Genomic DNA, 13,299 nt, shown 5'->3' on the forward strand with positions numbered 1-13,299 from the left:
CTCTTTAAAAGTTGGTCTATTCTGGTAAATATTCAATGTAAACTAGAAGACAAGTTCTATTCTGAAGTTGTTGGTGTTAGTGTTTTATATATGTCAATTAGATCCTATTGTGTTGTTAAAAATCTTTTAAATGCTTACTCTCGTTTGCTTGTTCTATGGTATAACTTTCCAAATGTGATTTTGGATTTGGCTTTTCCTCCTTTTAGTTCTGACAATTGTTGCTTTATATATTTTGCAGCTTTTTTATTGAGTGCATGCATATTTAGGATTTTCATGTCTTTCTCATCAATTGACTCTAATCACCATGAAAATATCTCTTGTGATATTTCTTGCTTTAAGCCTCCTTTTTATATGAATTTAACTACACTTACTTTTCTTTTGTTTGCATGGTATTCTTTTCCAAACCTTCCAACTTAAAGTCTATCTCTTCGAAATAACATATGGGTTGGTTTGCTTAATAATCTTGCTTTTATTTGGATTGTTAATACAATTACAGTTAATATAATTACTGAATACTTTTGGTGGGATGTCCTTGGTTTGTCTACAGTGCTCACCTAGATAAACCTAGGATGCATAGATTTATAGGGCTGGGCGTTCCAGAAAGTGTTGCATTAGCTGTGTAATTTTGGGCATATAAAAGAGATATTCCATGACCTAAATAGTCCCTTTTGTGTAAGTGATGCCCTATTTGCAATGTATGCGTTTTATGATAATCTCGGTCTGCAAGGGCCTAACGCACCAGGAAGATTCTAGGGACTGGTGGAGGCAGTCCTAGGTTTCTCCCTTCTCCACGTGTCCTGCATTTACCTGCATCCTTGACATTAGTAAAGCGGGAGAAGGTTAAGATTTCTGACTCTCGTGAGTCTGATTTGATGACCTGACCCTTTGTATTATGTCAACCCTCTAAGTGATTTCAATGGTTCAATCCTTGGCTCTTTCAGTTCAGTCTCAACCACAACAGACAGAGTTAAGTCCTGCAGAATGTAAACTATCAATAGATCATGTGATTCCTCTGATCCAATGGCTTTCCAGTCACTGGGAGTAAAACCCAAAATCTACAATGACCTCAAGGCAACACATCACCGGATTTCCCCATTTCTTTTCTCTCCCTCCAACTTACCAGACACCGTCCTACCTCAGGACCTTTGCACGGACTGCCCCCTGGCCTGATATCCACAGCAGCCGGCTGCCTGCTCTCTTCCAGATCTTTCCCTTCTCAGTGAGCCCTTCCCTGACTGCTCTGTCTGGTTGCACAGCCCTTCCAACACCGCATACCAAAGCCCCTTTAGCCTGGTTTGTCCTTCTCCATACCAAAGCCCCTTTAGCCTGGTTTTTCCTTCTCCATGACGCTTATCACCTTCTCAGACATCGTAATTGGTATTTATTTATTCATTCATTTACGGCTCTCCTCAAATAGAAATGTAAGCTGAGAACAGAGGCATTTTACCTACTTTGTTCACTACTGTATCAACAGTACTTCAATACCTGGCAAAGTAGGCCCTCAAAATATCTGTGAAATGGATGAAATTTCCCTCCGGGTGTTCCTTTGGCCACAACCGTGTGTCCAGTTAGCACTTTAGAAGAAACCAGTCCTAAATCTTCTGTCATCTAGTTTTATTTCCTATGCCATGAATCATTTGCATGTGTTTAAAAATTCTTCAATGTGGCCTTTGTGGGCTGCTTTTTATAGTTTTTAATTCTATTAGGATCAGCAAACAATGCCTTATTTCACGCAATCTGTTGAGTTTTCCTTTATGGCCAAGTTCATGGCCAATTTTAAAAATGTTTCAAGCATATCTGAAACCAAAATGGGTACCTAGTTTGTTGGATGCAGCATGTACATCATCTACTTTGCTAACTGCAAAGGCCAAATTCTCCAAGTTTTTTATCTGACAGTTTATGACTAAATAGATTAGTATCCCAGTGTTACGGTGCCTGGAATTCAGTCTAGAATACTTCAGATACACAGGTGTGTTAGAGAGTAAGGAATCCTCAGGGTGCAGTTAGCATTATAGTGAAGAAAACCTTAATGCAGACAGCTACCCCCAGCTCTTCTATTAATAGATTTCATCACTGATCAACATTACGTTACTGACAATAATGTGTCCAATAGTAGATTCTTAGAAAAACTGAGGTTAGAAAAGGGCTCTTACTGAATACCTAGCACTATTAAGATATGATGGAGTTTGAACAGATTAACTCAGAGGTACTCTTCACTGCAGCATAAACAAGGTCAAAGACTTTTTCTAGCAAGACCCTTGGGGTAGCGCCTGAGGCATAAAATAGCACTGTGTCCAGCCAACGGGTTGGAGGGTAGCTCACAATGCTGCTAGGAGAAACAAAACCCTGCTCCTGGAGTAGTCACAACCACCTTGAATAAACTGACACAAGATGTGAAACTTTTTATGCAAGATGTAGCTGGCCCAGCTAGAGAGACAGGGCTGGAACTTCATTAAGCTTACATGACAGGCTGTAAGATGTTTTATGCCTGACTGCTAGTAAACTATTAAATACCTGCCATGTGCTACAGAATCTGGCCTGGGATCTAGTTTCACCATCACTTGCTGGCACACTGTGAGGCAACAGCTGATCAGTACTCACCTGAAATTGGCATCTAACAACCTAACAGAAATAACCCGGATGTTGTGCATAAATCAGATGGCTCGGGTCAGGTTCTGGGGCCACTACAGACACTCCTCAGTCTGTCTTTAGGGACCTATCAGTTTTGGGGTCACGCATGGACAGACAACAAAATGGACAAAACTTTTTTTATTCGAGTACAGCTGCTTTACAATGTTGTATTAGTTTCTGCTGTACAAGGAAGTGAATCAGCTGTATGCATACATATATCCCCTCCCTCTTGGACCTCCCTCCCATCCTGCCCATCTAGGTCATCACAGAGCACCAAGCTGAGCTCTCTGTTCTATACCGCATGTTCCCACTAGCTAACTGTTTTACACATGGTAGTGTATTTATGTCAAATCTAATCTCCCAATTCATCCCACCCTCCCCTTTCCCCATGTCCACACTTCCGTTCTCTACATCTGCATCCCTATTCCCGCCCTGGAAATAGGTTCGTCTGTACTATTTTTCTAGATTCCACATACATGCGTTAATATACAATATTTGTTTTTCTCTTTCTGACTCGCTTCACTTTGTATGACAGACTCTAGGTCCATCCATATCTCTACAAATGACCCAATTTCATTCCTTTTTATAGCTGAGTAATATTCCACTGTATATATGTACCACATCTTCTTTATCCATTCATGTGTCGATGGACATTTGGGTTGCTTCCATGACCTGGCTATTGTGAAGAGTGCTGCAATGAACACTGGTGGGGAGATCTTTTATTGACACACCTCCTAGAGTAATGAAAATATAAACAAAAATAAACAAATGGGACCTAATGAAACTTAAAAGCTTTTGCATAGCAAAGGAAACCATAAACAAGACGAGAAGACAACCCTCAGAATGGAAAAAAATATTTGCAAATGAAGCAACTGACAAAGAATTAATCTCCAAAATATACAAGCAGCTCATGCAGCTCAGTATCAAAACACAAACAACCCAATCCAAAAATGGGCAGAAGACCTAAATAGAAGTTTCTCCAAAGAAGATATACAGATTGCCAACAAACACATGAAAGGATGCTCAACATCACTAATCATTAGAGAAATGCAAATCAAAACTACAATGAGGTATCACCTCACACCGGTCAGAATGGCCATCATCAAAAAATCTACAAACAATAAATGCTGGAGAGGGTGTGGAGAAAAGGGAACCCTCTTGCACTGTTGGTGGGAATGTAAATTGATACAGCCACTGTGGAGAACAGTATGGAGGTTCCTTAAAAAACTAAAAACAGAACTACCATACGACCCAGCAATCCCACTACTGGGCATATACCCTGAGAAAACCATAATTCAAAAAGATGGACACAAGTTCTTAATTGTCATATATTCTTGTTAGTTATCAATAAGGAATATTGTTCTTTGTCCCCTTTCATGTTTTCACCTTGAGTCTGTTTTGGCTGATATATATATAACACATGCATATAATTCTGCTTGCTATGTTTTCTTATGCCTTTTGTTTTTTTGGAAATATTTCTATTGTAAAATACATGAGATTAGAGATTATAATAAACAGCCATGAAGCCTTAACAAATCTTAAGATCATATAATATTTCCTTCAGATCTTCGTTTTTCAAAATGACCAGAAACCTGTGAGAGGTGAAGAATTGTTTTTTTAAATGCCAATCTCTTTCATAAAAAAAAAACAATATATACCTCAGAGTAGGAGAAAAGTTTTCATACTCCTTTTACATTTTGATTTCCATTCTGACAAAATCTTTTTTTTTTTTTTTTTTTTTTTTTTTTTTTTTTTATTTTTTTTTTTTTTTTTTTTTTTTCTGACAAAATCTTAAAAGAGAACATGTCACCAGGAATTGTCTTAGTCCATTGGAGCTGCTGTAACAAAATACCACCGGGTGGCTAACAGACAATAGAATTTCTCACAGTTCTGGAAACTGGAAAGACCAGGTGCCAGTGCTGTTGGGTTCTGGTGAAGGCCTCAGGGTTGCAGGCAACCGACTTCCACGATGTCCTCACAGGGGGAAGGAGTGGGGAGCTCTGCGGGGCCTCTTGTAACAAGGGCGCTGACCCCATTCCTGAGGGCTCCAGCGTCATGACCTAACCATTCCGCAAAGGCCCCAGCTCCTACCACCATCACACTGGAGGGAGGGTTTGAGTATATGAATTTGGAAGACATAAAATATGCAGACAATAGTAGCAATTTTAAAAATACAAGGATATTAAGTAGGTATTTTAAGCCCAGGTTACAACTTGTGTGATATCATGGAGGTAAAATAAATTATGTGGAAAAACTAAAAAATATGCCAAAAGAGCAGAAATGAAAAGGTGGGGAATGGGGGTGGGCTGGGGGCTGGACAGAGGACGAGAAAAGGGTGGTAGCTTTACTTAAATATGCATTTGCTCACATCTGTAAAGTGAATGCAAATTCCCTAAATTCTGACACTGTGATATTAAAAAGAAGTAATTGTGGTAAATAAATCACATGCCAGAGTGGAATTTCAAAATATATTTCAGATTTCTAGCATAAAAAAAATCCCTATAAGCATTACCTTAAAATATTTTTTTATCAGAAATACAGTTTTGATAATAAAAAAATTTGATAAAATTAAATCATATAATCAGATATGCTATACATATGTAATTTTAATGTGCTAATATGAATATTTTTATCGTATATTTTACATAAGAATATAAATTATTTTTAGATTATTTAAAAAGAAACGGTGACTAGCTCACAAGATTTAACTATCTACCCAGGTGACGCTCGTGCCCATATCCCGCACTGAGAAGCCTTCACATGTACTGCTAGAGATGCCCCGTGATCTGGCCGCAGTCCCTGCAGAAGCTCTCCCGGAGGGAGAGGCGCCCCGGGAGGTGCTGGCGGAGGAGTGCGGGCTGTCTTTTTCAGCTCAGGGAGGTTTGGGGAGGGTTGGGGGGGGCAGATATGGGAACCTGAATTGAAAGCTTCCTACACTGTGAAATGGTCCACTCCCCATGCCACCCCCCAACCTCCTCCAAGAAATGGTGAAAAAAAAATTTTAATTTTAAAAATCGGAAGTCTCAAGCTTCAGTAAAGTTGTCTTTTAGTACTTTCAGCCAAAAAGCTTAATTCTCTTCCTTTATTTTCCAATTTTATCACCAAATATCCTGAAGATACCGTTTTTCTTCTTTTAAAGTAGCCAATGTTTTCATTGCTTCTAGTTTTTCAACTCCAACCTCTTTGCTTATTATCTCCACAAGGACATCATTTACATCCTTGGCCATATTCTTAGCATCTCTAAAAAAAAGAATAACGGTATTACTGTTTAAGAAACAGTGATTTTTACCAAATCCTCCTTAATTCACGAACCTCACTGCCGAGACTCTGTCACTACACCTTAGTCCTCCCTCCATTTCTCTGGAAAGTGTCCCTCAGGTCTCCAGGCACCTACTGCTCCCCCAGGGACAGGCCTCCGCCCAGGACCACTGTCACATGCAATGCTGACCACCCCATTCACAGCTTTAAACACTTCAAAGGCGTCTGTGCTCTGGGAGCAGCCAAAATCTTTAAATGTCTGAGGACCTCACAATCGGGCCCCTCCTCACCTGTCTTCCTCTATTCTCAAGGCATTCCTGAGGGCAACAAGTTCCCGGACACGTCTAAGCCTTCATATGCACGTGTGCACATGCTGAGTTATTAACAGACACGTTTACTGAGAACTTGCCAAGGGCTGGCCCTCTATTAAGTGTGTTTCCACGTCCCAGCTCTTTCATTTGCAGGTCGGGCAAGGGGCCCCTCCTGTGCGCTCCTGTGGCCCCTGTACAGCACCCAGTATACCGTGAGCACCTGCTGACCTGGCTTTCCCACAGGGAGCAGGTGGCTTGGGATAGGAGTGCATCTCATTTACCATTTGTCTCTCGACATCTGCACAGTGCCAAATACTTAGTAGGCACTCGAATGTTTATTGAATGAAAGTGTCTGACAGGACTCTAACGTCTCAGGAATTGAACTTGCCCTGCCCCTCACAGTAAAATTTCCTGAGAAAGTTTTAACGGCTGTCATGCTCTCCCCTCAAGCACTCTGAGATCACTTCTATCCCCACGGCCCTTCCCCATGTCCCGCGGCTGCAGCTGCCAAACCTACTGGCCCCTCTGTCTGCTTCCCACTTGACTAGCAGCAGCAAAGGCTCCCCTTTGAGTCAGTGTCCCCTGGACTTAGGGACAAGTTCGCTCCTTCCTCAGTGGCTGTTGTTCTCAGTCTCCTGTGTTCGGTCCATGTTAGAGTGCCGTGGGGTGTCCCTCTGAGCCCTCACCTCTGACCAGCTATGAACGCTATCAGCTTCACTTCACGGATGTGAAAAATGAAGCACCAGTGATGGTGCAGAGTTATTTCTGGGTTACTGTTTTAGGAGTTTTTTAAGATGTTTAAGAACCCCTCCAAGTTCTCAATTACCAGTTAGTCATATATTTGTACTTATGTTTGCACAATGGACTTCACCTCCAGTATCAGAGCTGCATCTAAGCCTTCAACCTGTATCTGACACTGACAGCACTGTCCTCTGCAAACAAAGAAAGATCAAATGCTTCACTAAAGTAAATGAAAATGTAAACCAACACAGCGTCCAGAAGCTCTGCCCTTTCTGACCTAGAGCAGCGTTTTCTAGCTGAGGAGTCGTTAATGGGTCATGAAATCAACTTTGTAGCCGAAGTCAGATTTTTGTAAAATGATAGAACGAAATAAAAGTTATCAGAATGTGTCATAAAAAGTAAGTAGAAAAAGGAAGTTTTGTTTTGTGAACCTTTTCAATTATATTTATATGTATTCTAGGTCACTATGCCAGTAGTTCTTTCTCTGTATCATAGTTTAAAAAAAAAAACCTGACCTGATGACTTACGGAATGTTTTAAATGCCAGGGATGTGTTAGGATAAAAAAAGAGTAATTTCTTATTTCAAAACTCCTTTTTAACTGGTAAACATTTTTGAGTTCCATTAAAACAAGTAGCTAAGTTCCTAAAATTTTTATCTTCTATGGCAATCTTGGGTTTCTATAATGGATCTTATGTCAATAAGTAGATGAAACATAAGAATGACTCCTGGCTTATGTCAACTTTGACATAAATTATGCCTTAAAGAAAAAGGATCCTAGACCCACATTCTCAGAGTCAAAACCAAAGCTGTTTTCCTTGGCTAGGTCGACTGCACAAATCACATATTCACTATTTACTGATACAACAAAATCAATCCTGAGACAGAATGTAACGTTCAGAGGCTAAAAACATATTTAAAACAGCACAAAGCATTCCCCAGTGCATGAGTTAATTTTCTTTTTTTTTGGGGGGGGGCCATGCTGGCCAACTTCTTGGCTATTAAGTGTATGTTAAAAATCATTTTAGAGCTTTTATTTCTATTCCTGTATTTAAGAATCAAATCTCTCATCCATACATGTCCAGATCATTAACCAATCGGTCCCTGGTCTCTTCAATAAACATTACTGACTGCCCTCCCCTCCCCGGCACTTGAGCATGATGGCCACTTACCCACACACATAAACATGACCATTCTCCTGAAGAAGGACCCTTGCCACCTGCTTGCTGTGACGCTGGATGCTGTCTTGCACGTACTTTGCTGGGGCTTCTTCCTCCCCCACAGGAGCATCTCTTGAGAAGGAAACTTTCAAGTGAGTGAGAATTCCACACTTAAGGAAATGTTTGAGCTCCTCTCTGAAATACAATATCTAATAGGTCACTGGAAGGTTTGTAAATTAAAGTTGAAAAAGTCTGAAATTAGCATTGTACGGCATGGCTGAGTCTTACAATGCTAGAATTGTGAAGTACCTGAATAAATAATCCCTATCCTTATGTCTGCAGCCAAAAAACAACCACATTGCTCCAAAGTGTCCATCTGGGTGATGTTCTTGCAGTTTCTCTCTAAGTAAAAAAGAAAGTTGAGATGTTTGATATAAAGAATAGGTAAAAGCAATCTTTCTTTTTCCTTTTACCTCTCCAGATAGGTCTGTAAAATCCACCTTCGCAGTCACCCGAAGTCCATGTACTGAATTAACATTTCACTACCCGCAGGGTACCTGGGTCACTCCAGCAGACACTACAAAAAGTAAGCTTACCTACGAACTGCAGACATCTATGAGCTTTATATGACATCTCTGTAGTGAGGATAATTCAAATTATCACATTGTGAAACCCAGACTAATTTCTACATTAAATATTCATAATAATTTTATGAATAAAAATTAACTCTCAATTAACATAATAGAAAAGTGGCACCGGGATTTTATTTTTTTAAATAAATTCATTCATTTTCTTTATTTTTGGCTGCGTTGAGTCTTCACTGTTGTGCGCGGGCCCTCTCCAGTTGTGGCGAGCGGAGGCTGCTCTTCGCCATAGTGTACGGGCCTCTCACTGCAGCGTCCTCCTGTTGCAGAGCATGCATGGGCTCTAGGTGCACGGGCCTCAGCAGTTGTGGCGCACGGGCCTAGCAGTTGTGGCTTGCAGGCTCTAGAGCACAGGCTCAGCAGCCGCGGCACACACGGGCCCAGCTGCTCCACAGCATGTGGGATCCTCCCAGACCAGGGATCGAACCCGTGTCCCCTGCATTGGCAGGTGGACCCTAAACCACTGTGCCACCAGGGAAGTCCCGGCACCAGGCTTTAAAAGGTAGAATGGTCTGCTGTGAAATGTTTCAGAAATGATGGACACGCCCTACTTTTTTGATTTCTTAAGAAAAAAAAAAAAGAAAAGAAAACAACAAAAAGACTTTGTACAAAGGGTATTACTCCACTATCTGGGGAACATTACCTAAGAATTGTTATTTCACAAAGAGAGAGAAGTACAGTATTATTTATTTATTTTATAAAAAATAGTTGTGTTCTGATACAAAGATACATGTACTCATATCATTCTGTTGAAAATTACTGATGCTAAGGGTTTAACTTTGAAACTGCTGGTGCACTTGGATCTTCGTGACTACCAATTTTATCTAGCTAAGGAACAGATGGGACAGCTGCACATCACCACAGCATAAAGGTGTGCTTGAAATCTGTCCCCAAATACATGCACTATAAACTATGGTTCAGCAGGGGAAAAAGAAGACGAATGTACTGGAGTAAAAATGCAAGTTCCAGTACAAAGCACAATTTCTAGAAGATATATTTACTTTTCCCATGGTGACAAATTATGCTATGCTATCACATATTTGATAATAATATTTTAAAATAAAAATTTACAACCAAAGTCCAATATTCTCAAAACCACTGAAAAAACAAAAAAGCTCTCTATAACATACTTCCACCCGGGACCACAAGGGACACATTTTCTCATCAGCCAAAGAAAACACATACCTATGTTGCAGGAAGCCAATGAAAGGTGCTATGCCGGTTCCTGGACCCACCATTATGATGGGGACTGAGGGGTCATTTGGTAAATGGAAAAAATTTGTTGCCCGAGGAGATATGGATATCTGAAATATTAAACCAATGCTCATAAGTTCGGAAAAAAAACAGACAAAAGCATATAACCAAGGTGATGCCTGCTAAAGAAATCAGAAAGTGCAACTTCCCCTCGAAGAAGCACCATAAAATTAAACTGCAGCATTAAATCTTACTGAAACCACAAACACAGCTGTCAGTGCAGAGAAATAAACAAGTCTGTCTTGTAAATTTTTCTTTTCTATCCAAATCAAAGGTATTTTAAAAATGACAGGCACGATATTTCTGAGGTAGAACACTGAATAAATAATAATTGAGTTGTTTTTCTAGGCCCAAGAAAAAGATCTGCTTCCTAGTAGGCAACCCATTATAGGTGTCATGAAGAAATGCACAAAAAAATGAAGACATTCTTCTTCATGTTAGGACATAAAGGGGCAATGAAGATTAACATCAAGATGGGGTGAAGGTTTTAAGTGAAAATTAGGCAAGCGAAAGAGAAATTAAGGGGCTGCCCCAAAGATACTAGAGCGCTGCGCTACATTTGCTACTCTAGGTCCCATGTTACCTGTGTTTGTTGCAAAACTAGAATAAGTGATATATAAATAAACAAAATCTTTTTGCTATAATTTCAAAAGGGTTTTCTTCTAAATCATGTGCCAGGGATACTTAAGGGAATCAATTTGTAAGTATATTCATCTTTCAGTTTCACTTTGCCATATGCTTTAGTTACACAGAGTGATACTAACAGTTAAGAATGACAGGAATCTTCCCTCCATTCCCTGCTGGTATAATTGTATATATTTTAACCTTTAATTCAAGGAAAATTGTCTGAAGTTCATCAACAGGATGAACACAGTACTTTTTAAACGGAGAACTGGCAGAGCTGTGTCAACAGATTGTTCTCATTTTGGAGTGAAGCTGTAATTAATATTATATTAGCCTTATTCACTTGATTCATCCACTTAACAACGTTATTGAAGGTACTCAATATGACAAACTCTAGGACAGAGAAATGAGCAAAACCAAATCTGTCTTCATGGGACTTATATTCTACTGCGTGGAAAAGACAATAAACAAACATATATTTATAGAAAGACAGGTGATGATAAGTCCCAGGAAGCAACACAAAACAGGATAGGATGGGTATGGCAGGAAACTGCTAAAGAGACCACACTTCCTACGTTCCAGGGACGGCAAAGAGACCAGAATACTAGTCAGCTCCTGCTGTAAGTCTCCGATGGCTTACAACAGCAAACGCTTACTTCTGGCTCTGCTCATCGGCTGCAGTTCTGCACCATGATATCCTTCACTTGGATCCAAACCCAAGGAGCATCCCTGACCTGAATCTTCCATCCGATGTCAGCGCGAAAGAGCAAGAGAGGCAAGCCACAGCATCCTATCAGGTTCAGAGCGCCTGCTGAGATGTGGCATAATCCTGTCTGCTCACGTTTCACTGGCCAAGGCTGGTCACATGGCCAGGCTACACATGAATGGGAGGGCAAGCCTACTCTTCCTCAGGGGGCAGGGGCATCTGTGAGCAACAGTACTATCTACCAGTCAGGGGAGGGCACGCGGTGGACGGATCCTGAATAAAATATGGTGCTACACGGCACAACGATATTTAAGTAGCTTTAAATTATATCCTTTCTATCTGTACCTCTAGTGCCTCAACACTGGGTAGTCAACAAAGGTCTGTTAAACTGTGGAAAGAAGAAGAAAAGGGCAGGAGAGAGGAAAGAAAGAATATGTGAAAGGCACGCAAAGGTGTCTGTAATACAGCATCAATATACGTTTTTTTTTTTTTTTAGCTTTCTGGAGATCATCTGCTATTTTTAGAGCACAGGCTCTGGACGCGCAGGCTCAGCGGCCATGGCTCACGGGCACAGCCGCTCCGCGGCATGTGGGATCTTCCCGGACCGGGGCATGAACCCGTGTCCCCTGCATCGGCAGGCGGACTCTCAACCACTGCGCCACCAGGGAAGCCCCATCTGCTATTTTTATGAGATCATGAAGTGACACAATACTTTCATGTCAGTACTACAATATTTCTTTGCAAAAAAGAAGTTTCTCATGTTCTTAGTATTTTGTTGATATGAGGGACACACACGGTAAAGAACCTGCTCCAGGCAGCAGATTGGGAAAATACCAAGTTAAAGGGCAATTTTAAGCCCTAGTCTTCCCTTAAGCTCACTCAAGTGTGTATCAGAAGTCTTAAATCCCCCTAAGTGCTGTCAACGTTTTAACTTCAGTAACTTACAGCAACCAAACCAGTAATACGATAACATTACAACTGACATGTTCATTCTTCAATACCATGGAGAAGACTTCATGACAGACTCAAATTTCTTTTAAATTTCAACCATCCTTGTGGGTGAGGAGGGAGAAGGTAATTGCTCCCTATGCGTACGGTCTCGAGTGAGATTTTGCCAAGTGTGGATCAAAATATAAAATAACACCACGGCTCCAACAAAAGAGGAAGAAACGGGCAGGGGAAAATCCTACCCCAAACTGAAGGACGTAAAATTAATCTCTGGTTGTCAGCTGCCACTTTAAGATGACTCCTTTGGGGCACAGGACACCGACTGAGCACAAAATGAGGCTCTTCCTCATTGCCAGCCTTCACCGTGCGCTTGACTCCTCCTGTGCCAAGCTACCAAGAACACTGACGCAAAGGTCTTCTCCTTTATGATGTGACAAGCAAGAAGCAAAGAGCGTATGTATTATACAAAACTCATGCTTTACACATCTAGGAAACACATGGACTACACTGAATGAAAGTAATGTTCTCCTGACTTTCCAAAAGAGATATTAAACGTCAAGTAGGGCATAAATTCTCCTTTGAATAATTTGAGGGGAATGGACAATGCAGGGGACCCTACATTGTTTTTTCTAATTGGGCAAAGAGCACACTTCTAATGATACCCAAACTGCCCACTCCTAGTACCTCGGGCGCCAGGGCCTTCTCGCCGTCTGCCCGGGAGGCATGTGTGTTCGGCTGAAGAACCGATTCAACCAACGTGGCCAGCCAGCCTGTGCACACGCCCTTCCGCAGAGCCACCGCTGTGGTGTCAGACCCAAACTCCACGATGTTAAAAATGAAATGAAGCTTCCCTGGGTGAAACAGACTCGAGCTGCAAAGACACAGAGATAAGTTTGTAAACTCCGCCTCAGGACTAACACATACAGGCCAAGCTAGGCCTTTTTTACTGCATGAGGGTATTTCCTAATGGGCTCTAAACCTACCTTCTTCCTCTTCAGAAAACAGTTCTGCTGCTTTCTTTAAA

The 13,299-nt window shown here is 41.0% G+C and overlaps 1 protein-coding gene across 1 annotated transcript in view; it reads right to left on the bottom strand.

Moving 5' to 3' along the window:
* Positions 1-5,660: 5,660 nt before the first annotated feature.
* MTRR (5-methyltetrahydrofolate-homocysteine methyltransferase reductase) overlaps positions 5,661-13,299 on the bottom strand; it is a 26,350-nt gene continuing 18,711 nt past the window's right edge. Inside the window, exons 11-15 of the mRNA XM_024752518.1 lie at positions 12,960-13,146; positions 9,929-10,047; positions 8,409-8,501; positions 8,112-8,294; positions 5,661-5,871 (exon numbers count right to left, since the gene is read on the bottom strand). Of these exons, the coding sequence (XP_024608286.1) occupies positions 5,730-5,871; positions 8,112-8,294; positions 8,409-8,501; positions 9,929-10,047; positions 12,960-13,146 (724 nt within the window). The 3' untranslated portion in view covers positions 5,661-5,729. The remainder of the gene's footprint in view (positions 5,872-8,111; positions 8,295-8,408; positions 8,502-9,928; positions 10,048-12,959; positions 13,147-13,299) is intronic.

This window comes from Neophocaena asiaeorientalis, unplaced genomic scaffold (genome assembly GCF_003031525.2).
Source record: "Neophocaena asiaeorientalis asiaeorientalis breed wild unplaced genomic scaffold, Neophocaena_asiaeorientalis_V1.1 scaffold52, whole genome shotgun sequence".
Taxonomy (NCBI): domain Eukaryota; kingdom Metazoa; phylum Chordata; class Mammalia; order Artiodactyla; family Phocoenidae; genus Neophocaena; species Neophocaena asiaeorientalis.